The sequence below is a fragment of the Pipistrellus kuhlii genome, unplaced genomic scaffold, assembly GCF_014108245.1.
Source record: "Pipistrellus kuhlii isolate mPipKuh1 unplaced genomic scaffold, mPipKuh1.p scaffold_m20_p_11, whole genome shotgun sequence".
In the NCBI taxonomy this organism is placed as follows: Eukaryota; Metazoa; Chordata; class Mammalia; order Chiroptera; family Vespertilionidae; genus Pipistrellus; species Pipistrellus kuhlii.
In genome coordinates, this window is record NW_023425416.1 from 31,414,979 (window position 1) to 31,441,028 (window position 26,050).

At 42.5% G+C, this 26,050-nt stretch overlaps 2 protein-coding genes and 1 long non-coding RNA gene across 6 annotated transcripts in view; 1 reads left to right on the forward strand and 2 right to left on the reverse strand.

Annotated features, from left to right (window-relative positions):
* The window catches only part of GALNT15 (polypeptide N-acetylgalactosaminyltransferase 15), a 33,460-nt gene extending 25,023 nt beyond the window's left edge, over nucleotides 1-8,437 (forward strand). For 2 of the 3 annotated variants that reach the window (XM_036431557.2, XM_045579311.1), the window contains exons 7-10: nucleotides 1,377-1,508; nucleotides 1,844-1,948; nucleotides 3,684-3,827; nucleotides 6,425-8,437. In XM_036431557.2, coding sequence (XP_036287450.1) covers nucleotides 1,377-1,508; nucleotides 1,844-1,948; nucleotides 3,684-3,827; nucleotides 6,425-6,571 — 528 coding nt within the window. In that variant the 3' untranslated portion in view covers nucleotides 6,572-8,437. Of the gene's footprint in view, nucleotides 1-1,376; nucleotides 1,509-1,843; nucleotides 1,949-2,044; nucleotides 2,253-3,683; nucleotides 3,828-6,424 lie in introns of those variants that run through there. The other variant, XM_036431559.2, reaches the window with a different exon arrangement.
* A 2,301-nt stretch (nucleotides 8,438-10,738) lies between these two features.
* On the reverse strand, nucleotides 10,739-14,245 carry LOC118715379. Its single transcript, XR_004986872.2, has 3 exons — nucleotides 13,962-14,245; nucleotides 12,527-13,731; nucleotides 10,739-10,837 (listed from the first exon to the last, which is right to left on the reverse strand). It is a non-coding gene; the product is annotated as an uncharacterized LOC118715379 (long non-coding RNA).
* A 5,612-nt stretch (nucleotides 14,246-19,857) lies between these two features.
* Nucleotides 19,858-25,900, reverse strand: DPH3 (diphthamide biosynthesis 3). Of its 2 annotated transcripts, XM_036431565.2 has the most exons (3): nucleotides 25,614-25,862; nucleotides 24,991-25,065; nucleotides 19,858-22,345 (listed from the first exon to the last, which is right to left on the reverse strand). In XM_036431565.2, exons 1-3 carry the CDS (start codon nucleotides 25,719-25,721, stop codon nucleotides 22,280-22,282), a joined length of 249 nt encoding a protein of 82 aa, XP_036287458.1. In that variant the 5' UTR covers nucleotides 25,722-25,862; the 3' UTR covers nucleotides 19,858-22,279. The 2 variants fall into 2 exon arrangements, with proteins under 2 accessions (XP_036287458.1, XP_036287459.1); XM_036431566.2 differs by lacking the exon at nucleotides 24,991-25,065 and having other exon boundaries at nucleotides 25,614-25,900.
* Nucleotides 25,901-26,050: the final 150 nt, after the last annotated feature.

The window sequence follows — 26,050 nt, forward strand, 5'->3', positions numbered from 1 at the left end:
TGTTTCACCACCAAGAAAGATGAAGGTGATGGAACTCTTATGAAGGAATGTGTTTGCTTTACTAGCAAAGTCCAGCCCTGGAGAAGAACTGGGGGGGACTCAAATGGACACTAAGAATGCCAAGAAACTATCAAAAAATCAACAGGAATTCCTGAGAGGAAAAAAGTGGCAGTTCTCTTTGGTTTAATGGTGGGTAAACATGCTGAATAAACAAGAAATTCCTGACTTACAGAAGTTGTTCTCAAAGTGGATAAATGGTGGAATGCAGATTAAATGCCCTGACCTACTGAATCATAGGCTGTGGGGCAGGGCCCAGGAATGTGCTTTTTAAACAAATTCCTTGGGCATTTTTGAACCAGGTGCTTAGGGGTCACACTTTGAGAGGCATATAGAGAGCGTTTCTATATGGCAGGCTCAGATCCTACTCTCCCCAGCATTTATATCTGAGGACCAAGAGAGGGAAAGGGTACAAGCAAACCAAACTCCCTTCACATAGCCAATTAGATGAGAGTCTAATTTCCAGGTGAGAGGCCATCAAGTTAGAACTCTGGCATAGACTTCCTATTTCAGCTCCCTCTCTTTTCTTCTCACCCCAAAAAATAATTCTCTCTCTCTTTTTGTTTGTTTTTGGTCTTTCGAATCTCTCCTTAGAACTTCTTCCCTAAAAACATCCAGGATTTAGTACTAAAATGTGGGTATGATTCTTTGTATCTTATCAATATAGCCCCAAACACTTATGTATACTAAAATCTTAAAGACTTACCTTGATATCCATCCTAGGACAAATGTATTGTACAGGAGAATCTCAAAAAAGGAAGATAGTGTGGCCCAAAGAAATGATTTGTTAATGGAGGAAATTGGGCATCTAGAGGGGAAGAAAGGTAAATCCTCCTTGTCTCCACACTTACTTTATGAATTCCAGATTAGTTCACCTCAGTCTCCTTTGGGTCAGGCTCTGCCTCCATGAGGCCCATCATGATGCTGTTCCACACCAACCTAAGGCTCAAAGCCCCCTCATATTTTGCCAGCTGCCTAAGAAAAGTCATCAAGCATGGATCTCGTTGTCTTTGTAGATTGTGAGGGCTTGTGGGAAGGGAGTGACATCACGTACCATGTAGTTGGTTCCACAGATGTCTACTCTTCCAGTCCAAACCCTCACACATGACTCTCTCTCCTGTCTCCAGTCCTGGAGAACTGTGATCTTGGTCTCCTCAGTCTGTGGAGACCTTGGTCTCCTCACTTACAGGGTGGAGGAGGGATAGATGTGGCTGACCAATCCTTCAGCGTCAGCCACATCTATCCCTCCTCCACCATGTAAGTTCTGATGTACAACAAGCTTTCTCCACCTCACTGCCATGTATTTCTCCTCCCTGCAGGCTGAGAAGCCAGACTGTACAGAACGCCTGCAGCTGCAAAGGAGACTGGGGTGTCGAACGTTCCACTGGTTTCTGGCCAACATCTACCCTGAGCTGTACCCATCCGAGCGCAGGCCCAGGTTCTCTGGAAAGGCAAGGCATGACCCAGGAAAGATGAAGAGGAAGAGGAGGGGTGGGCTGCTTCCCAAGACAGGAAATAGATGTTCTGTTGGTCTTCCATGACCCTGGCCAACCAGCCTAAGCTCGGAGAGGCCTCAGAGGCTCCCATGCCTGCCCTGAGGGAGGTGACTGGATTTCCCCATAACCCATCCCAGAGCCCCTCACCAGGACAGGTGCCACCTGCCTCCTTCATGAGGCCTGTCCTTTAGGATCAGTGCTTTCAGAGAGTGAAGGAGAGGAACGGCATCTGACTGAGGGTGTTTTGAATGGAGGGCAGGATTCACTTTCATATGGATGTTCACTTTCAGCTCCACAACATCGGGCTTGGCTTCTGTGCAGACTGCCAGGCAGAAGGGGACCTCCTGGGCTGTGCCATGCTGCTGGCTCCTTGCAGTGACAGCCGGCAGCAACAGGTGGGTGGTCAGAGTTCTCAGGGTATTGATCAGGGAAGACCTACAAGTGGTCTTTCCCAGGCGCCCCTCACTTCTCTTTGGGGCATCTCCTTTCAGTGGTCTATATCCCTTGATGGCTTTCCCACTGTGATGACTCAGCCCAGCCCTGCCCACCCTGCCCCAGCTGCAAGCACAGACATTGACCATCATCAGAGAATGCAAGAATCTGAGCTCAAGGGAAATGGAGAGGCTGTTGAACCAATGCTTTTATCTGACAGATGAGAAAACTGAGGCTCAGACAGTGGCCATCCAGGGAGTCAGGCAGGTAAAGAAATGTACCTTGAGCTGGGTAGAGGCTGTTGTGACGAGGAGCAAATGCCCATATGTAAGGACAGCTGCCCCTGCCCCACCTCAATTAAAGGTTCTGAAATTGGGCCCAGTATTATTAGGTCATCCAACATTTTTAAAGACACTTGAAATCCAGAATTTATGAAAAAGCTCCCTATTAAAATTAAAAACTATAACCAGAGGTCAAGGAAAAGCTATATGCGGGCAAACTTCCACCAGGGCACAGTGAGATCATTAGCCAACTGGAACCTGAAGTGGGGAAAGTGGGTCACCCGAGGGGGGTGGTAGGCTCAGCAACAGTGACACATGTTGCAATGGCGCCTCAGACCCGTGACTCATGACTCATAATCTTAGATCTCAAGCTCTCTAATGCTGAATCCTGCCCAAAGGAGATGTGCTGTGTCGCTGTGTCTTCCTGGTGTTTCACGGGGATCTGTGGGAGCTGATATGTTTAAGGCACCACAGGAGCTGTGTGTGTGTGTGTGTGTGTGTGTGTGTGTGTGTGTGTGTGTAGGGGAGGGCGGGCTGGATTTGGAGCCGAAGGCCTCATGGCCTCTAGTGACCAGCTGCTCCACTTGCCAGAGGAGGACTTACTCACAGAACAGATGGAGTCATTGGCTTGCTGAGCACTGGCCTCATTCAGAACATTTCCCATACTCAGAGCAATTTGGTTTGTGAAATCCCTGCCACAGGGAAGAGGCTTGCATAGTGAGAAGGAAGCAGAGAGTACAAACGCCCCTGGGGAGAGAAGGGAGGCAGCACATCAGCTCTCCTGGGGTGCCAGGGCTGGCAGGAGCCTCTCCCTGGAATAGAGGCTTGAATGACATGTGTGGGGAGGGACAAGAGACAGCATTGAAGACCAACCCCATAGATTTCCCCGAGGCCCCACCCTGCGGTGTGGCTGGAGTCCTCAGGACCCAAGAGGAGTAGGGCTGCCCTGAGACAACAAAAAGGGCCCAACAGACATCCAAAGAGAAATGCTGAGCATGATTGGCAGGCATGCTACCCAGAGGGAGAAGCTTGGCCTTGAACTAGGGGTGTTGCTCATGGGTGTATATATAGCCCACCACAGGTCAGGCTTTTAGAAATCCACACTGAGAAGTCCAGGTGGCACCTGGTTAAAATCCATGCCCAGGAAGGATGGGTCAGGCTAGTGACTTGTCTACTCTCTGGTTGTGGTTCTTCACCTTTTTAGGTTACATCTTGTGGTTGCTTTACAGGGGGCAGGATAAACCTCTAATGCAAAGATTGGTTCAGGTGATGAGACTGATGACTCCACACACCTCCCTCCCCAATATCTGAAGATTGCCCCTAGGCCTCAGCTCGATTGTGAGCTCTGCTTCCCGCATCTCCAGCTTTGGAGAACATCTTCTGCTAGCTGTGCTAACACCTGGTCCCTCTCTCCCAGCACCTGGAGCACACCAGCAGGAAGGAGATCCACTTTGGAGGCCCACAGAACCTGTGCCTAGATGTCAGGCGAGAGCAGGTGATTCTTCAGAACTGCACCGCGGAAGGCCCTGCCATCCACCAGCAGCAGTGGGACTTCCAGGAGGTGAGTAATCCACTCAGAAAGAGCTTGGTGGTGCCAGTGGTCAGTATTATGTCCCAAGCTCTTCCAAGAGGTCAAGTATTACCATTCAGACCAGTGTCCCCATTGCTTATTTAAATTAAATGCTGGGCACGAATGCCTTGGGGAGAGGCATTCAACTTTGCAGAAATGTTGGGCCATCAGAATCTTGAAATGCACTAATTTGCCACGTTTCTGTATAGCTCTACTCTCGTGACAGAGAGTGGAGAGAGCCCCTTTCTGAAGTTTATTAGCTCAGATCACAAGAAGGACCATGGAGTGCATGATAGCAGCTGACATTAGGGGGCTTTTAGAATGGAAAGGCTCTCCCCTCTTCCACCGCCAACATAGACATCGATATACCATGTTTCCTCAAAAATAAGACATCCTCCGAAAATAAGACCTACTTACAGGTTTCCTTCTGAGTGAAATATAAGGTATCCCCCTGAAAATAAGTCCCCCCCTCGCCTCCCAGGCTCTGTCTCAGAATGCTATTGCTAAACATGAGAGATTTGGTCCACTGATTCTGAAAGAAATGGAATCACAAGAAATTCACCAGGAAATTCAGGAATTGGATTGTTATGATGATGTTCCAGAAGATGATGACATGATTGTCATTGAATAAATGAGTAAATTCTTAATACTGTAGGATTCACAGTTTGTCTGGTTTGTGTTGACAACTACCCAACTACCTTACTACCGTACCATATACAGGTGATAAATTTCCTTTATTTTCATTTAACAATAAATGTGTACCGTATTCTTCTTCATGGAAAAATAAGACATCCCTGAAAATAAGACCTAGAGCATCTTTGGGAGCAAAAATTAATATAAGACACTGTCCTATTTTGGAGGAAACAGGGTAGGTATCACTTTCTTCCTTTTCAAATTCCACTGTGGACATTTCATCATTATATTTAAACTTTGATTAAAGAGAAGTTCTAGATCCTTTTCAGAAGTTATGCTTTAAAAAAAAAAAGAAGAAATAAATAAAATATAAGTACTGAGGGAGAGTTCATGGATGGGCACCCATACAAAATTAGGATAGGAAGGTGACAGTATCCACATGAAGTATTCATACACAGTCTTTTCTCCACCTCAAATCCTTTTTGGAGCAAGTTAGGGTATAAAAATATAAACATGGAAACAAATACACACATCCTCTTATTTCCTTCAACTTCTTCTTGGGAACAAAGAGGGTAAAATAATAGGAACTCTGTGCATCAGTATTCTTAAAGAAGAAAATCATATGCTGGAAACTTAGGCTGAACACACAATAAATTGTTGAGAATGAACCTTGAAAATATTATGCAAAGTGAAAGAAGCTAGTCACTAAAGGCCATGTATTATGTGATTGCAGTTATAGGAAATATCCAGAATAGGTAAATCCATAAACTCAGAAAGCATATTAGTGATTTCTATGCCTGGAAGGAAGGAGGAATTGGAAAAGAATGCTAATAAATAGCAGATTTCTTTTCACAGTGAACCACCAAGTTGTATACTTTAAAAGAATGAATATTATGGTATGTGAATTATATCTATTAATAAAAAATACCTAAATAACAAATAAATGAATAAATGGACATTATTACTATTGCTGGTTAAGGATGTTTAAGTTTTCATAAAGACATTGATTTTTCCTTGTAAAGGGCATAGCTAGATTCAGTATTAAATTTGGTAGATTTGAGATAGTCTTTCAAATATGGCTGATAGGCCTTTAGTATATCCTTAAAGCCTTACTCTCTACTGCAACCTGGTGGCAGCAGTACTAAATTGCAGGATTAATAAAAGGACAGAGATTAAATTAAATCATTTTGAAAGCAAAAATTTAAAAGTCATTTATAACAGTGAATGTCACCAATACAACATAAAGACTGAACCTGAACATAATTTTTAAAATATATATTTTATTGATTTTTTTTATAGAGAGGAAGAGAGAGAGATAGAGAGTTAGAAACATCGATGAGAATCATTGATCAGCTGCCTCTTGCACACCCCCTACTGGGGATTTGCCTGCAACCAAGGTACATGCCCTTGACCAGAATCGAACCCAGGACCCTTCATCCGTAGGCTGACGCTCTATCCACTGAGCCAAATGGGTTTCAGCTGAACATAATTTTTATACTGAGCATTCCACTAACCAGAACCCTCTAAGATATGGTATAATTTCCCAACCACAGTAAAGATAACTTAATTAAAGGCCCCAAAGCTCTGAATAATATCTACATTTCAGAATTATCTGAATTATCTACATTTTCACCAAAATACTATAGTTCCTCACCAGGCCAGTTTGCATTACCCTAACATTCTCTTACCTAGAGGCCCAGTGCACAAAGTTTGTAGAAGAGTAGGCCTTCCTTCCAACGGCTGTCAGCACTAGCTTCCCTCTGGCACCCGGGACCCAGGCTTCCCTCATCAACTCGGCTTCCTCTGGAAGGTCATCCGGAAGGAAGTCCAGTCTAATTAGCATAATACCCTTTTATTATTATAGATGATTAGTACAAATCTTAGAAATTTCCTTCTTTGCTGACTGACTGAAGGGAACTGACTGGTTCTTCTTTTGTTCCCTTCTCACTTTTCAGAATGGAATGATTGTTCACATTCTTTCTGGGAAATGCATGGAAGCTGTGGTGCAGGAAAACAATAAAGATTTGTACTTGCGTCAGTGTGATGGAAAAGCCAGCCAGCTGTGGCGATTTGACAATGTCAGCGCTGTGGATGAACGATGATTGCGTGTCTGAAGGAAAAGAGAAGATTGGTCCTCACAGTTCAGTGACAAGAGAGCTAAGAAAGCATGTATATTCATGAAGCACATCCTCTGTGTTTGTACTCTTTGTGAGACCAGAAAAGAAGGCTCCATGAATGCTTATGGACAGTCTTTCCCTTCTTGCACCTATGCCATTGACTGCTCGGGCCATTTTCAAAAAAGAAAAAAATATATATACATTGTCTTCATCACTGGTAGATGATCATTACATAGTACAGAAGATTCTTCATTTTCTTCATTGGGTATGTAATAATTGCTTTTATCTCTGACTAAGAAGAGAGGCCTGGACATTCTCTGCTAGCACTTCCAGGATGCATAAGTCCAATTGATCAATTCATTTCAAATGACCTTACCTTGGATTGTCTGTGTAACCAACTATGTAAATTAAAGTGTAAAGAGAGCATATGGCCTGGCATACAAAAAACTCTGGATTAAGCCTATTAGGACAAATTTCATGTTCTCTGGTTGAGCCCTAGCTCAGAAGAAGGAAGGGAAGCTACTGAGAGAAGAGCAGGATTGGAGAGAAGAGGGAAGAGAGCTTTGGACCAACTCTCCAGCTCAGCCTCACAGCTGAAAAGCAGCTTTTCGTGTTAATGAGAATTTTCTCAGAACTTTCTACCTCCATTCACCCTGCCCTAGCCCTTTTCCAATTTGGCTAACTACAACCAGATTCTCCTGCAATATACTTCTCTTTAGCCATTGGTCTTTAGAAGGGTCAGCTCAGACTGAGGAGTCCCAGGAACAAAAGTGTGTACACTTGAGAAACTCTCCCGATGCTGTTACAGGGTTTGTGTTGACTGGATCAGAAATAGCAACCTTTGCAAAGAGGCAAACCTCTCTGAGGGGAAATACCAGTGTCTGAGCCAAAATTCTTATGAGAGGAACAAGAGTTGGGTGTTAATATTTAGGGGTGGTGGAGGGGAGGGTGATAGCGCCATTTCTTGGCCTATAGGAACTGCCTGGGACCCCTGAGTGTGCTCACAAGTTGAACATTGACAACTGTGGGAGGAACACACCTCCACTAGAGGAGAGCCATTGGCTCTCCTTGCTGTGACCCCGCCTAGTGTGACCATATGTGTGGATGAGTGGGTTGGTTCTGCTATTCAGGAGTCACCATTCAAACCCCTTTCTCCTCCAGATAGAGTCCCCTCTTCACATGCTCAGCTTAGAAACCTCCCCTCAGATGCTGGTCTCCTTTGGGCTGTTTCAGAATGCAGTGTGTTTCAAATAAGGAAAACTAGATAGGAAGTGAGGGTTTCTAAACAATGTCTATCATAATTATGTATTCCTTCTCCTACTTAAGTCTGATTCATTCACTGCATTTCTCCTTTCTCAGAAGACAATTTAGACCTGTGCTAGTAGCTACTAGCCACATGTGGCTTTCTATATGTAAATGCATTAAAATGAAAAAAAAAAAAGTCAACTCAGCTCTTCAGTTGTACTGGTCACATTTAAGTGCTCAATAGTCACATGTGGCTAGAGGCAACTGTATTAGTGAGCACAGATATAGAACATTTTATCATCGCAAACAGTTTTGTTGGGTAGCACTGATCTACATAAAGTCAATCCTCCCATCAAGAGAAGAAATTCCAGCCATCGCCGTCGTCTTTCAGGCTTGTCTATATTTAAATGAATTCCTCTAATATTTTGAAGTGGAGACCAAGCTAATAAAGGATATTATTAGCTTGTAAATGTTATTAATGATTGAAAAATAAAAATTAAACAAGACCTTTATTTTTTTTAAAGGAACTTTACTATTGGTATTGTGGGTATTTGAAGTTGCTGGAATGAATTAATATAATTAAAGAAAAGGCTGAATTCAATTGAATAAGTTGTGTTTGACAGTAATTAACAGAAAGACCCAGATGGCTTATTGCTTAATTGGTTAAGCAAAGGAAGAATGTGGTGTTCCTTGCTTCCTTAACCATCCCCATGATTTATTACTTTATTACAGGAATGGCTGTCAACGTGGTCCCTGACTGGTACTTACAGACCCTTAATTTAAACAAAACAGATGCCTCCATTCAGATCTAAAAGAAACTCTAGCTTTTCCCATAGTGTAACCAGTTGTTCAAATTTTCTTCTTTATGGGCTGTTCTGATTTTGTCTACAATGATCAATTTAAAAGTAGAGAAACCTGGCAGTTAGAAGATTTGATTCCCCAGTTCGATTTTCATGTGTCCCCTGGAATTTTATGATTGAGGTGTGTTATTTTTTTTTTAAGATTAAATTCATCACCATCGCCACTGAGTTTGCCTTTACTAAGTGTCCCATTGGGAAGACAGAGAGAAGTATTTAGCCAGCAGTCTAGAGTCCAATAGTCTTTGCTATTCCACAACAATGAAAGCAGTTGTCATACTTGGAGGGGCCCTGAGCTATTTCCTCTTTAGTCTCAATGCCATTGATCTCACTAGCCAACTCAGAATTCCAACTCCTATAGACATCAAAGTCCCCCAGGTCCATGATGATGGACATCTCTGCACCAGAACTGGACATTACCATAGGTCATTTAGATGGGATTCCATTTTCTACTGAAAGGCCATGGGAAAAAAAAAAAAACCAGTGGGCCACTAACTGACCCATGAGCAGTGACCAAATATGGACAAAGGCAACCCACTGACACAGGGCTCCATGTTAACCATTGTGTATATTATCCATGATGGTTCCTTAAAAGCTCTTTTTGAAATACAACTTATGACCACTTTTGACAAAACCCCAAAGCACCTACAAGCCCTGCCCTGATTATTAAAATATCTTCAGACATATTTCAATGATGATGCTAAGCACAATAGCCAAAGAGGTGATATTTCCAGAACCCTCTGCTATTTCTGTGTAAACAATAGGTCTTCTAATCTCCTTGCCAGTTTCAATCCTTTCCATGAAATATGTTTTTTTGTTTTTTTAATACTGCGAGGATCTTTGCTGGTGTGGTAGTTCTTTCCATTGGTCTGGGATGCTTATATTTCCTCATCACCAAGAGATTTATATAATACCAACACACTATGCTATCGCAACATATCAGCAGCTTGCCTGACTTTATTTGGCTTAAAAATAGTCATCATGATCACTTCTCCCCTATCTGGCCCTCTTTGTCCTTCCATTATCAAGTCCAATTGACCAATATTGATGGAATTAACAGAACCAGGTTCTCCAGAGGCTATATGGAGCACTGAGCAAGTCAATTAATTGCTTAAATGCTCTGCTCTTCTCAGCTTCAGCTCCTCTCCTGGAAGAATCCATAGTGTGAAGGCACAGGAATGCCATTTAATATGTATGTGGGATGAGAGGGCTACTAGAGATGCTGAGGTAGTGGTGGGAATATGGCTCTGGTCTTGAGGAGGCAGCTGGAGCCCTGACAGGCATATGGCCCTATATTGAGGATACACATAGAGGCAGATATAGGGAACCTTCTGGAGATGGGTTAAGACCTGAAAATAGATACATCTAAGAGCCAAACATGAGATTAGTTTATTAAAAAACAAATCCTGCCAAAGCTCACAATATGATTATATTAATCCTTAAGTTAAATCCCACAGTAAAATTAAAAGACAATTTTGAAAGGGATTTCAGATTCACCCTTCAAAGCCAGAGTCTATGACACAGTGTTCTCACCAGCCCACCCCCCTTTGGAACTTTATTTCCAGATGTCAGTATCTACATTTCTTTGCTTGAGGATTTCCCCCACGGCCAAAGAAGGCTGCTTTAAGACGTGAGCAGGCCAGACGTGTCTTGAAGATGTGAGCAGGAGCAGCCTTCAGTCAATGACACAAGATTTGGTGTAAAAATATCCCAGTTCTCTCATTTCTCTGGTAGGATAACTCAGATGCATGTTCTACATTTCCAGAGTTTACTGTGGGATTTAGTTCTAATCATGCATAGTGGGAGCTGGCTTGAGAATGCATCTTGCTACACACCATCACACAGTGCCAATCAGGATAAATTCACTTAGGTAAGATAATATTTTAGAATTATACTGACTAGGAACTAGAGCAGAGGTCAGTAAACATTTTCTATAAAGGACTACATAGTAAAATATTTTTGGCTTTGGGGTCTATAGTTTCTGTTATAGCAACTCAACTCTGACCTTATAACACAAAAGCCATGGACAATAATAAACAAATGAGCACAGCAGTGTTGCAATAAAACTTTATTTACAAAACCAGGTGGCTGGCCAGCCTTGTCCCACAGCCATAGTTTGCTACTTCCTGGACTAGAATATTTGTCCCAACTGCAGAAAGAGATAAATATTACAGATTCTTTAAAAATAAACAGGGCAGTATTACCAAAGAAACTTTAAACTTGAAAAAATAGAAAAATAGTGTCTCTTTACTCTAAATAACAAAAAGAAAGAAAAACAAAAAAGGGAACCAATATATATAATATAATATAATATAATATAATATAATATAATATACATAATACAATATATAGGGTGTCCCAAAAATGTATGTAAACATTTTGAATAATTATAAAGCAGTGTTTATTAAAGTACATTTCATCTTCAAAATTGAGCTATCAGCTGTTAAAGTGTGCTGATATATTTTGGGGACACCCTGTATATAACATATTATAATAATGTCCTCATTTGTAAGCAAATGCTAATCCTTTTAAGAAAGAAATGGGAATAAACAAAAAATAAATAATTTAAATTAAAATATAAAATGTTGACACTGTAGCCCATAGCCTTTTTATTTTGGAGACACAGAATCCACAGGCCTTCATTGTTAATAAGGTTAAGCAGAAAAAGTTTTCTTAATGACACCACAGGCTGCAATAAGAACAACATGGAAGGCGGGCTGCTAACTAGCAGAGTAACTCTCAGCATTTGAGCCAAGCCAATGGGGTTAAATTGCATTAAGAGATAAAATTTGACATCCTAGTGTTTATGTTGTTGTGGCGAAGACACAGAGGCCAATGCACACACTCTCTCTCCACACAATTCTTTTACAGTTGGGATACGGGGACAGTCGGATATAGGCTCTTGTGTGGGGCAAGAGCAACAACTCCTGTGTATTTATATAAACTCTGATCACTGGCTTTCAATTTAGCCAGATTCCAAAGTACACACAGTAAGCGCCAAGCCAAGTAAAGATTTCCAATGGCAGAGCTTGAGGCCAGGGCAGTACCAGGCCAGCAGGCCTCACTCTTGTGTGCCTAAGCCAATAGGAGCCCATAAAACATGTTTGGAGGCCAAAGGGAGAGGTGCCTCCTGCCTGGTACAGTCTATCTTTGAGGCTGCCAGACCCATCATGCCCTTCAAGTGTCAGTATTGGCATGTCTGAGGCTGGCTCCAGATAAAACGATAGCCGGAGGCACTTCCTACTCCCACATTCAGCGACAGTGCCAAAGCTGTCCAAATCCATCTCCACTTTGCATCCTGTCCCTCTACTCTCCACACTGCTGACCCCACTTGTCATTGTAGAGTGAGCCTTCACCATACACCAGGCACAAGCAGCTCCCTAGGTCTGAGTACCCAGGTGGAAGCCACAGTTGAAGTCTATTGACTTTTATTTTGAGAGGTCTTATTTTTCCCCATATTGGGAAGATGCTCAATAATGAGAAGCTCTTGCTCTTATTATTCACTGGGAATGTTATTTTCCTTCCCAGTCCACTCTTTGAGAATATCCTTGACTACTCCCCTTGTACAAAGCTCTAGGTAGTGAGTTGGTTTGACTGGTCAGAGTCCCTGACAATGACCTCCCCTCACAGATTGGTTTGGGCAACGACCCTCTCAGTTGACCAGGCCTCCAGCACCCTCCTCCAGCCTAGCTGCCACTTCCTTGCATAGCCTCCTTACCCAGCTGGCCCTAGCCTAATGGGTGTGATCCAGATAGAAACGTGACATATGTTGCCTTAAGATGACCCTTGTCCTACATTGTATTCAATATGGCTTATGATGGTTCCCCTTACCACCTACCACAGGGCTGGATGCTTCATTCCATGGATTCTATCATGAAGGAAAACAAAACAAAAAAACAGGAGTTGAGATACATACAAATGAATGACATTTCAAGAGCTGGTGAAAAATCAAGTTGAAAAACAGTCTGGACACTAATTGGGCAACAATAGACTGATATGAACAAACATATGTACCTACTGACAGAAAAAAAAGTAATAACAAGCACAAGGGTTGAGCTCTTCACTCACAATATTTCTTCTTTTCTTCACAATAGGCGAATTAAGTAGGTACCAACATTAACCCTGTTGCATTCTCCCATTCTATAGTTGAGGAAAGTGAAGCTTACCTACATAAATAAATTTTTTATGTGATAGATTCTGGCTGATACCCGGGAGAGCTGAGTTAGAAGAGTAACAAATTCCAAATTTCAAGCTGGACTTGAGGACTGCAAGTTACAAAGTCAAGTACCTGAATGATATGCTTACTATTAGTAACCCAGGTGATAATGCTCTAGACTGATAGTGAATTCTAGACTCTGAGGGCCACTTTCTAAATTAATAATAAAAACAACAACAACACACCTATAAACATTTATTGAACATCTATGATATACCAAGTACATTTCTAGGTCCTTGTCCCAAGTGTTTTCTGAGCTCTTAGCTTGGATGACCTTGATGAGTCACCCATGAACCATAAAAATTGCAAAATATCATCTTCACTGCATTATGTCAGCACAGACTCAGACAGAGTTGGATATGTGTACTCCGGTTTCTGGGAAGACAAAGATGTTTCAAAAACAATTCCAGGAAAGCCAACGAATATGTCTTTTGATATATTTTCCAAGTGGGACACAAAATAGGCCTAAATTTGTAAACAAGAATTATTTTTCTAAAATTGCTATGGAACCATGCCCAGCATTCAGTGACCCTTAAAATACGTATTGGTGAACAATAACGCACCTATTTCCCGATAATGCCTAGCCTTGACTCCTCCCTTGAACCTCGGGTTCATTCATTCAAGTACCTTCAATCTACAATCAGAGTCTAAGGGGTCTGGCTAGGGTGCTCCCCTTCCAAAATCCTTTCCATGCTCCCCATAACTTTCAGAATGATGCCCCAATGATGCCTCAGCTCTCGGACAAAGCCTGCAAAGTCTGTCCTGGCCTGGACTGGCCTTCACCCTCTGGACTCACCTGCTGCCACTCATTGCACATCTCTAAATACCTAATCCCTGCTGAAACTGGTTTGGCTCAGTGGTAGAGCGTTGGTCTGCGGACTGAAAGGTCCCAGGTTCGATTCCGGTCAAGGGCATGTACATTCGTTGCGGGCACATCCCCAGTAGGAGGTGTGCAAGAGGCAGCTGGTCAATGTTTCTCTCTCATCGACGTTTCTAGCTCTCTATCTCCCTTTCTTTCTGTAAAAAATCAATAAAATATATAAAAATAAATAAATACCTAATCCCTAACAGAACACTCTATTTATGGTCTCTGCTTTTGCCATGCTGTTCTCGCTGCCCAGAATGCCTTTCCTTCTTTCACTATCAAACAGGACTTAGTTCATGTGTTATCTCTGCAGTCTTCCCCGAATGCCCAGGCTGGCCTAAGTGTCCCTCTTCTGGGGTCTGTGTATGTAGGTCTGCTGAGCATGGACCACTCTGGATTAAAACTATCACTCACTAGACTAAACAAATTCTACATCTTTCCACCCAGAGTTCCTAGCACAGTATTGACACTTGTTAGACACAAGTGTCTTCCTTCCTTCCTTCCTTCCTTCCTTCCTTCCTTCCTTCCTTCTTTTTTTTTCCTTTCCTTCCTTTCCTTTCCTTTCCTTTCCTTTCCTTTCCTTTCCTTTCCTTTCCTTTCCTTTCCTTTCCTTTCCTTTCCTTTCCTTTCCTTCCTTTCCTTCCTTTCCTTTCCTTTCCTTTCCTTTCCTTTCCTTTCCTTTCCTTTCTTTTCTTTCTTTTTTTTCTTTTTCTTTTTTTCTCCCTACCTTCCTTCCTTCCTTCCTTCTTTCAAATATATATATATATATATATATATATATATATATATATATATATATATATATATTTCAGAGAGGAAGGAAGAGAGAGAATCATTGCTTGACTGCCTCCTGCACACCCATACTGGGGATTGAGCCCGAAGCAGAGAGGGGAAATTGCCGTTAAAGTTCTGTCAAAAAAGAGGTGGTTTGGGGAATAATGGTGGGTTTTCAGAAGGGACAGCAGGGTAAAATAATACTTCCTTTAAGGAGGAGGTATCTATTTCCCACGTTCCTCTCCTGTGCATATCAACTCTCCAGACATTCGACTGAAGTAGGATGCCCCCTTGGGAAAGAGAACATAGAAGCCATGAGAGGTTTTGACAGCACATGCTCTCCTGCAAGCTGTCTGGCGCTGGGGCTGCCAACAGTCTGCCTAGTGGTGCTCTGGCTCCCCCTACAGGCCCCACACTGTCAGTTCACAATCATTCTAGAGAGGGGTCCTTTCTCCACCTTCACCTCCCAGTCATTTCTGGGTTGCCCCTTCAGGCAGGCCAGGCAGAACAACTTCATTGGAGAATAGGAATAGTCATTTGCTGCTCAAAGACACATCAGAAAGGAGCTGAGAGAGACCTTCAAAATGATTTCTCAAACCCTCCTGCTTTACAGATGAGAGACCAAAGCCTGGAGAGTGACCAGTTCCATCCTTGGCCTCTTTGCCTGCGGGGCCCTGACCCACTGAGCCCACAGATGGTGCAAGGCACAAATCCCAGAGCCATCTGGCCAAGGTCAGGTGCTCCTTCTGCCTCGTTATGTCCATGCAGTAATTCCTTAAAATTAATGATGAATAAGAGGTATGTTTGGCAAAGAGAACAAAGTTGCCAGCCATTAAACTGCCAACACAAACATTTGGGTCACTTATTGATTTTTAAAAATCCATCCTGTTCTTATACATTCTCTGTAATATAATCCTATATTTTAAAATCCTCCCTTCCACAGGGATCAGGCCCAGCTTTCATAAACAAAATATTCTTGGACCATATTTGCTGATTGAATGGCACTGCTTATCCATCTTTGGGGTAATTATTAATAATCTTTATAATGTTCCAAGCAGAAAATCCTTCACATCTAACTTTCCTGGTCCTCCCCACTCCCCTCATCCTTCCACTTTGCCATCTCCAACACAGCATGGTGTAGTGTGCTGAGCCAAGCCAGATGGGCAAGTCCCGAGTAGGCCACATTTTGCTGGGAACATATAAGCTATATTTGGCAGACTTGTTCAGGGACCAAAGTTCAAAATTCCAGATATGGCCATGCAGACCACATCAGACTTAAGAGTGAGAGCTGTTCACCTGATTTGAAATAGTCTAGCTACAAACTGCTGGATACCATTGAAATGTATTAGAGAATTGCCATAAAAACACTCAAAATGAATCACCATCAAGTTCCAGCAACCTGGAAGCAGACACGGAGTAAGGTGGGTAGTCAGAGAGTCCTATGGGCATCACATCTCACTTTTAATGACACTGTGTGAGCACCTGGCCCCATTTCTCTCTATAATTAGAGCTAATAAATTTCTTCAAGTGGTATTTTTGACAGACTTTGAAAATATGAGCCTATTATTACTAGAGTTGTGTGGTTCTGAATTTGAATATGAAAACCATAGCCGAAGCCTTCTTCATCTCAAAAAGCAAATGTAGCAAAAATTAATCCCACGGGGCTACTGTCTGATGCTTGGCCAGCAAGATGAGGGTGGATGACTTGTTTTAATGTTTTAACTGCTTCCATTTTTATCATTTGGGAAGGTTTTCTGTTATTCAAACACTGCCACACAAGGAGAAAAAAGGGTTTTGGAATCACAAGTATTGGGTTGAGATTCCAAGTGTGTCATTTAATGAGTGGGATGGAAAGGCTACTTTTCAGAATCATTTACCCCTTTTCTCTCTCCACTTCCATGCACCCTTGACTTTGGGCCACGTGACTTGTTTTGGACAATGGAACGTTGGCAGACATGATGCAAGCAAAGGTTTGACGTGTGCATGCACAGTGAGAATTGGTCCTTGCACCTCTGTTCTGGCTAGTCCGCTGGTCTGAGGAAGAGGGAAGGATATGTGAGAACAGACCTGGGCTCTGAATGCAATTTAGAGCCACCCAGCCTCTTTCCCAACTATCAGTTCGGCTGCCCTACAGCTACTTCAGGCTCAAGGATAACAGCTTTGCTTTACGGCCACCACTGGCTCCCAAAATGATGCAAAGTTTAATCCTTTAAGACAAGTCTTTCATTGTTTAAAGGTTAAGACAACAGTGGACTCAGCCATTTGTCAGAATCCAGTCCTGAGAAGAAGAACCTCACGGTCCATTCAATGCCCTTCATTTGCCATCAAGGACCAACGTAGCTGCCTTGTTTGGCTGCAGCCCAATGGACCCACCTGTGCCTCTGCTCTCTGCACTGGCGGCCGGGCCAGTTTCCCAGCGTTAGTCCTTGCTCAGGAAGCAGGTGTTATAACAAGGTTTGCCAGGTTGTACAAAGATAGTTTGCTGGGGCTTCTAACCAAAACCCTCAAGTGGGTTTGGAGGTTTTTCCAATATCAATAACTCTGAGAGTTTTGTGTTGCATCAACTTGGCTAAGCTGGAACAGTGTTTCCTATCATTCTCTTCCTGCATGGTTCTGGGTTGCAGTTGGCTCCAAAAGGGAGATTTGTGCAAAGTTTGGAAGGCAGAAGGGAAGCAGCAACTGAGACTCTGAAGATCGCTGAGGTTAGAGGTGGAAAGACAGCTGGTGTCGGAGGTTACCTTGTCCTCTTTCCTGCTACAAGTCAGCTCTCCTTTCTGTCTGCCAGCTCTACTGACCAACAGCAGCCCCCGTTCATCACCAAGTGCTTGGCTTGAGCTCAGAGGTAATAGCAACATAGAAGCAATGACCTCCCCAGACTTCTTCCTAGCCGCTCCCTGGCTTCCCCTCCAGCAGCTGGATGTGCCTAACTCAGCTTTCCCTGCCAGCACCAGCGCTTGGGGAAGACTGGTTAGTGACTTTCCTTCCCTAATTTTAGGGGCGACCAATTTTCTTTCGAAAAATGCTAATATGCACCCAGCTGATATGGCTCAGTGGTTGAGCATCAACCCACGAACCAGGTCGTCACAGTTCAATTCCTGGTCAGGGCACATGCCCGGGCTGCGGGCTTCATCCCGTGTGGGGTATTCCGGAGAAGCCAATTAATGATTCTCTTTCATCATTGCTGTTTCTCTCTCTCTCTCTCTCTGAAATCAATAAAAAAATTTTTAAATATATTTTATTGATTTTGTACAGAGAGGAAGGGAGAGAGATAGAGAGTTAGAAACATTGATGAGAGAGAGTCACCAATCAGCTGCCTCTTGCACACCCCCTTCTGGGGATGTGCCCGCAACCAAGGTACATGCCCTTGACCAGAATCGAACCCGGGACCCTTCAGTCCCCAAGCCGACGCTCTATCCATTGAGCCAAACCGGTTTTGGCATCAATAAAATTTTTTTTAAGAAAACATGCTAACATGCTTTCTAGAATTAGTCCAATATTAACCCTGAATTCTACTACAATTGTGTGGCTTTTGCCCCGAGTTCTAGGGCTCTTTTGCTAGTCCGTAAAGAAAAGTGGAGATTCTGCTGCCGCCTTACCTCAATCCCCCATTGTATGCATTCTGTGAGCTGGGATAGTATTTTTTAACTCTGATTTCTTTTTCATATGTCCTTTGTTTTAAACCCTGAACAAGGAAGAATTTGGAAAATGGTTTCCCAGTCTAAGACGTAATCATGAGCAATTTGTTTTATAGGAAGTAGGGAATGGCAGGCATCCTCAAACGGAGTTAAAGAAACCCTAATTACTCACACCTGCAGAAGCTGTCACTTTTGAAAGGTGTGTAATTAACAGCCAGCCTGTGTTGTTAAGAGTGTGATTGCCTGTTAAATAGGGGGCGTAGCTCAGAGGCTGCCCATATTGGGGCTCCCCCATTGTGTTCATTAGCCCAGTCCTCTGGTCACTTAAAGGCTGACTGCATGGCTGAACAGTGTGCCACCAACTGAACCTACACACTGCTCCCCATGCAAAGCAGGTGCGACTACTTTAAGAAAATGGAGTCTTTTTACTTTGTGATTATGAATTTTCTGCTTTTCTCGCCTAGTGGTTCTCAGCTTTGACTGCACATTGGAATCACCAGGGAGATTCTTTTAAAATCCCGAAGCCCACGCAGCACCCAGGCCAATTAAATCAGACCCTCTCTGGGGTAGCAATCGTTTTAAAGCACTTCAGGTGATTCCAATGTGTTGCCAAGTTCGAAAACCAGTTCTAGCCCAGTGGTCCTCAAACTACAGCTACATCAGAATCATCTAGAGCAGGTGGTTGCCAACGGGTGGTCCTTGGACCACTGGTGGTCCGTGAGGCCCAAAAGGTTGGCAACCGCTGATCTAGAGGGATTAAGCCCACCCCAAGACACTCAGTAAAGTGTGGCAGCTGTTCAATACTTCACACTTCTCATACTTATTCTAAAAATGCTGTCAATTATCAAAGCAATATTGAGTTCCTTTTGAAATTATGATCTTTTTCTGCACATATGACAGGTATGCTGTTTTTAAGTCATTATCTCACTTAATTATTTTCATGAAGCTGTCATTCTCATCCTTCAGGTCTCAGAAAAAGGGCCAACCTGAGACACCTTCTGTCTACCCTTTACAAAGGCACCTGCTGCAGTGACTATCGCATCACCTGGATTGTTTTCTTCCGGGCCCTAACCAGTTTATAACCTTACCTGGTATTTCCTCTCTTCTAGTTGTAGTCAGCTCCCTGATGACAGAAACCCTGCTTGTCTTCATCTCGTGCCTAGCAGACAACAGCACTCTGCAAACACTTGTCAAATGAATGAATCCACAGAGCAACTCTAGGAAAGAGGGACCAATAATGGTCTGTATTTCACAGACCAGAACATAGAAATACAAAAAGACTAAGTAACTTGTCAAAGATCACAGTGGAGAAACTGAGATTCAAATGGACCAGGGCTAGGCTTTCAAACCATTTCAAGAATTGATCATCAGGCTTAAACAAACTTCTCCCCACACCTCCTTCCTCCTAGCAATAAATTGAATTACTTACCTAAAAATGTCACATTTGCCTTGGCTCAAAACTATGTATATTTTCTTCAAATAACAGTAAAATTCCAGAGCCCAAACCCATGTGGCCAGACTGTAGAAACAGTGGCAATTTCTTTCCTATTTAAAAATTCCTGTTCATAGCAGAAACCCTACAATGCCCTAAAGCAGGTTAAAAAATCCCACCTCATATAACATTACATCAAATACAAAATGCTATTTATTTAGTGGAAGAATACCCACATGAAAACAAATAGATTTGAATTATCTGACTTTATTGAGCATGCCAATACAATTATTCTGGTAATAAATTAATATATACAGTTATAAAAGTGTTGAGGGCTAAGAAAATGATTTTAAATGTGTAAAGGATATGCATAATCATTTACACAGTTGACTGTATAATTTTCAAATTCAGAAGTATGGTAACATCAAGTTACTGAAGAATGAAGCCTCTTTCTTAAAATTCATGTTTTAGACAGTTTTGAGTTTATAAAGGTTTCAATGACCATTTCAGCTCCTGCAAGTTACAAAGCCTGAAGTGACCGTTTAAAACTCACCTGATTCAGTCTCTTCTGATTCTCCTAAGTATGCAGATAAAGAATCCACTGGCCTTGCCCAAAGATTACAAAGCTAGTAAGACAGAGGCTGAATTACACATTTCTCAGAGGTGCTCCAGAAAGGTCTGCTGAATTAAATAAGGCACATAAATCGCACACAACTCTAGTCATGTCTGAAAGACCCTGGCTTTACTCTCTGCTTTATAGACATTTAAATTAAATCCTGATGTGTTCTAGTATAGTTAACTGAGTGACTCAGTTGCTTTGGAAACAAAATCATCCCCATGATTGCAGCTTAACACTGATCACGGATAGCTGTTTATGCTTTCTTGGACTCGGGCCACTTTCCCTCTGCTCTTCTGTGCTCATAGACCTGTATTAAGGGTCCCTGTTCTTGTTTGAAATTCATCATTAACCGAGGGAGCTAACATCATTGGTATCTACAAAGCCATCACCATTTGCATATGGGCAGTTTGTTTCTGTTTGCAGCTCATTTCTAATCAATGCTCTGTTCATCGGAGCCATCACGGATTCCAAACAAGTGGGGATGACTTCTGGGGTATCAGTGCCCCGCACAGCCATGAGATTCTCATCACATCAAGAATAAGCCACATAACGCTTCATGTAATGTACCAAGTACTTTCGGCACACATTTTTGGTAATTTATTTTATGTCTCAGCTAATGGCTACACATGGCCATGCTGCTGGCTGGCAAAGAAAAAAAAAAGGCCACTCACTTGTTTTAAATCCCAAAGTGTATGTAGCATGTTTATCAACCAGTAATACAATGTTTACATTCTGGCAGGAATTTCTCTTTACTTGTGGGAGTCATTCCCCACACTCTGCCAGACATCAGTGTTGGTTGCTGCTGTTTTTTTTTTTTTTTTTAATTGATACACACAGCAAAATTGTGCATATAAAGAGAATTTTTGAATTTGCATGTAAGTGATCTAATTTCTTGCCACTCTCAGCACTACATCGAAGGAAGACTGATAGCCTATCTTTGCATATTTCTTTTTCTCCAGGGCAACATTTCTCTGTAAGAGTGAATGTTTGATTTGGTGACAACTTGTAGAGGCTTATTAAATGTGCTCTCAGGGGCATACTTACTGAGAATAGGCATCTCATTTTCAAGTTCTTCCTCAGAAAATATAAGATTTGTAAAAGCTTTACCTTTAGGAGTAGTGACTCGATATTGCGGGAATACTAAACATTTGCCTTGAGCCATGAAGACCTGACATTATCCCCTATCTCAAATGCACTTGCATTAACCATGTCTACAAGCAACAAACAAACAAGAACCCAGATACAGAAATATTATTTGCTCTGATCTGGCGACAACATTCAAGCATTTAATTTACTGAGCTGCCTTGTTTTTCTCCCTTCATTCTGTTGCCAATTTCACTTCCTGGGCTGTTCTTTTTGTCTTATCCCAATTTTCAAGGAACATGCAGAATGTTGACAGGAAACTCCATATCCTTTTTGACTTTTCTAACTTTTAGCTCTGGAAAAAACTGTGAGCTTATTATGTTATCTCTAAAATACCGTGACTAGAACTTAGAGCACGGAGGTACAATGGAAAGGACGTGCCTAACAAAACAAGAACGATCTGGTAATGGCCGGACCCAGAAGACTGGCTTGGAGTGGGAACGTCAGAGCAGTACTGACAAGGCAACTTTTCTTCAGTTAGAATACCAAACCTGATGCCAATTTCAAAAAGGCCTAATTTTAATAATCATAATAACCAATTAAATAAAATCTTTTTAAATGAAGGAATCCAAGTGACTTTGAGGTAGACGATGCTATCAAATAATAAATTAGGTATAAGAAAAAATAACAACGAGGGAATGAAAGCACTGACTGGAATTATCTTCCTTTACATTCCTGTGAAAATAAAGAACACTTTTTCCAATTCAAAGTTCTAAGCATGAAATTCAGGTATGTCATGTCATGGACTTGCTTCTTTAATTGGAGATGAACTCGGAGCCGATGAAAAGAATCCACAGCAGCAAACTATAAAGCAGTTGTCCCCATGAGGAAGCCAGGAACTGGGCCTCAACTTTTCCAGCGTGGTTCATCCCTGAATGTTCAGGATTTGGATTCCCAAAGTCTTTCTTTAGCATTTAACTAATTCTTTGTTGGTGGAAGGGGCTGGGACTGTTTCTCCACACATAAACTGCTCCTGAGAACGAACAGAAAATTACCTTAACCACTAAGTATGTCACAAATGCATCAATAGTAAACTTTCATCGTTACAGAATCAATCAGCTGAGTTTTTCCATTGCTATATCACTTCATCTGTTTAAAGAGTCAATGTCAGCACCAGATTTATAAGCTTAAAAATGAATCCCTTTTAGTCATGATTTCATATTTAAGATAAAATATCTTATAAACAAACATGCTTATCTTCACTAACAGTAAACAAACATGCTTATCTTCACTAACAGAGCATCCACCTCTCAGAAATCGCATTTATAAAGATATTGCCACACCTTTTAAGATTCTGTATTAATTACTACTTACAGTAAAAGTTTTCCACTTCAGTATTTGGCTATTCATATGCCTGTCTTCTTCAAAATTATTACTTCTTCCAACTAAAAGGCTATATGCTGATTACTCTCAAATTTACAGTGCCAATTGATCACTCTTTGAACTCCACACTTACATCTCCAATTGCCTCCTGGCCAGCTCTACTTGGATAAAAACAGACCTCTCAAACACAGTATGTTCAATTCCTGCCCCTAAATCTGTTATGAAGGCCACAAATGTTGATATGATCAACTTCTCTCACATCCTATATCCAGTCAGTAAAGAATCTGCCCTTGTGCTGGCCAGTGTGCTCGATGGTTAGAGCATTGGCCTGAGCACTGCAGTGTGTGGGTTCCCTCCCTGCTCCCAGATTGGGGCATGTGCAGGAGGCAACCAGTTGTTGTGTCCCTATCCCAGTGATGTTTCTTTCTCCCTCCTCTTCCCAGAAAACCATCCCCTCCTTTCATTAGTCTAACAGCCTCCTACCTGGTTTTCTTGTCTCTTATCCTTGCTCCTATGTAGTCTACTCTGAACTTAGCAGCTGAAACCCCCGTTTTAAAACTTGAGTTGGTTCATGGCACTAAAATCCTCCATTGGTCCCCTATCTCACTCACAGGAAAAGCCAAAGTCCTTAGAGTGGCCCACAAACACCGCTGTGACCGGCCCCACGCTACTAATTCATCTAGGACAACCCCCACCCTCATTTACTCTGCTCCGGTCACACTGGCCTCCTTGCTGTTCCTTGATAAAACCAAGCATGTTTCTGCCTTTGGGCTTCTTCACTGAAAGTTCCCTTTGCCAACCGCTCTTACCCCTACTGTGTACCGAGCTCACCCCCTTACCCTGTTCAATCTCTGCTCAGTAAGGACTGCTGCGATCTCGTACCAGCACTCCTGATCTTACTTACCCTGTTCTCTTTTGTTCCAGAACACATTTTAATATAAGAATAATCAGCAATCTTCTAATTATAGTCTAAATTATAGCCTGCTTTTCTCTTGAGGAGAAGTGCCTTATTCCCACCTTCCCTATAATCACGTTATAGGTCATCCTTAAAAATGTCAAGCTGTTCCATGTCAATTATATCTTAAAAAGAAAAAAGAATGTTAAGCTTCTACTTAAGACTTTGTTCAAAGTACTGAACAAAAGTTGGGATAAGCAGTAATAATATTTAGTTTTCTATTTTCAATGTTCTTGGAGGAAAAACAACGGGACAACCAAAGACTAAAATGAAATTGTAAAACTGAAACTATGATTATATCTCAAATATAATGTAGAGTTTTATCTAAGCCAGGTAAGAAATACTATACAACTGTTCCCTTCAAAATAAATATAGGTGCTCTAAACAATTTTAATTACTTATTGTTAACAAAAAACAAAACAAAAAAAACCCCCATTGAAACCTGTAAAGAATTTTTGTGAGTTCATTTGAGCCAAACTCGACATATGCTGGGAAGCAGAACCTCTATGAATTGAGATAATGCTGTATTTATACACTGCAATCAAGGAAAGGACATAGGTGGGTTACATGAAATCCATGGGTGATACACTAGAGAGGTGGGAGAAAGCAAAGTGGGGAAACACCTGGGATTGGATAAAAAGTAAAATGACAGACACATACTTGGGTGGGTGCAGGAACAATTAACATGATAATGAAGGAATCTGTGGCATTTGACCCAGTGCCCTGCACTTTAGGTTGTGCCCCAGGGGCTCCAGAAAAAGGGAAGTTACAAGTTACCCAGACATTTCAAAGAGTATGTTATCATAGATGTAAAAAGACAGATAGGCTCAGTTAAGGTAAAGGTTGACCTTGTCAGTGAAGATACCAGCCTGGAATATAACTACCCACCATTAATTCCATTAACTAAAGTTTAATTTCAGACCATCCCTTTGTGGTTACTTTAGATCTTTGAGTTTGCAAGACTGCCAAGCAGGCCTTCCCTGAGCTTGTCTGGTCAGCATGTGGCCCCTTTCAATTATCAAATAAAGGAAGAATAAAGACAGTCAACTAAATAGCTTTTATAATTATTTCTTTTATTTAATTAATAATTTTATTAGATAAAAGCAGTTTTCTTTACTGTCCTGTCTAAAGCTAAAAACCAGCTAATTTGAGCTTTTTAAGATTTTAATTTATGATACGGCTGTTTACTAATGCTTTTTAAAATTGGTTTGGAAAAAACAGCATTTACCTAACACACTTGTTAAAAAACATTCTCCTGCACTTTACGGAGTAGACAGTCTGCTCAGGTTCTTGCACCACAACCCTTCTCCCACCCCCTTTTAAAATTGGACCCCCCTTACTTTGTCATAAATCACTTTTATAATGAGAGAGCAGCTGGGACACGTGGCCACGTCTTCCCCGTTCTCCAAGTCTTCCTACAACAAAATCAAACACGGGGTGATCGGCATTGCCTTCCCTTTGCAAACTACTCCTCCCAACCCCTCCCACCCCATCCCCAGGGGCAAGCTCCTTTGCAACTTGCCTTCCCCCCCCAACAAGGTAAGGGAGGGTCAAAGAGGCCTTCCCAGAGAAAAGCCAACCCCAATTTTCCCTGGAAGCGTCGCCCGGGGGGAAATACTCCGGAAGGTTAAAGTTCAGTCGCCTCAAAATCTTTGGGAAGACAAAACGCACCCCTTCCTCCAAAGAGGTATCCCAGGAAGGTGAACCAGAAGAAGGGTGGTAAGAGGTGAGGATGGCAAAAAGTCGGATGCTCTCCCCCCACCCAACCCTCCCCCTCCCCCACTAGGCCTGACTTAAGGCCATAACGAAATGCCCACTGACAACTGAGACTATCCAATTTTGGGAGGAATTCACACACAGGATAAAAGGATAACTGGAGTCGCGTGGGCTACGGGGTGGCGGAAGAATCGCTGTAAAGCAAAACGCGCCTGCGCTAGCGAGCGGCCGCGGGACCTGAGGTTACCTTAGTGATGCAGAAGTTATCGCCGCAAGGACAGGGGTAGAAATACGTCTCCAGGTCCTCGTCGTATTGGAAGTCCTCGATTTCCACCTCGTCGTGAAACACCGCCATCGTTCTGGGGCCTGATAGGGGACCCCCCCGCCGGTCGAAACCGAACCGGGTCGGCCTAACTTCGAGGACGCCGGCCCCAGCCGGGTGGTGCCACCACGCCCCGGCGCAGGAACGATCGCTTCCGGCGCCTCACAATGACGCAACAGCGGGCTCGGAAGCCAAATGGGTGACCCGGCGCTGGTCACCATGGAGATGGCTGAACTGCCCAAGGAGACCGTGGGACAGCTTGCTTGCTGCTCAGAGGTGTCGCGTACTGCTCCGCCCACTGCACGGAAGTGACCAATAGAATGCGAGGATCGCGCGCGCTGCTGCTACGTCACGTCGGGGAC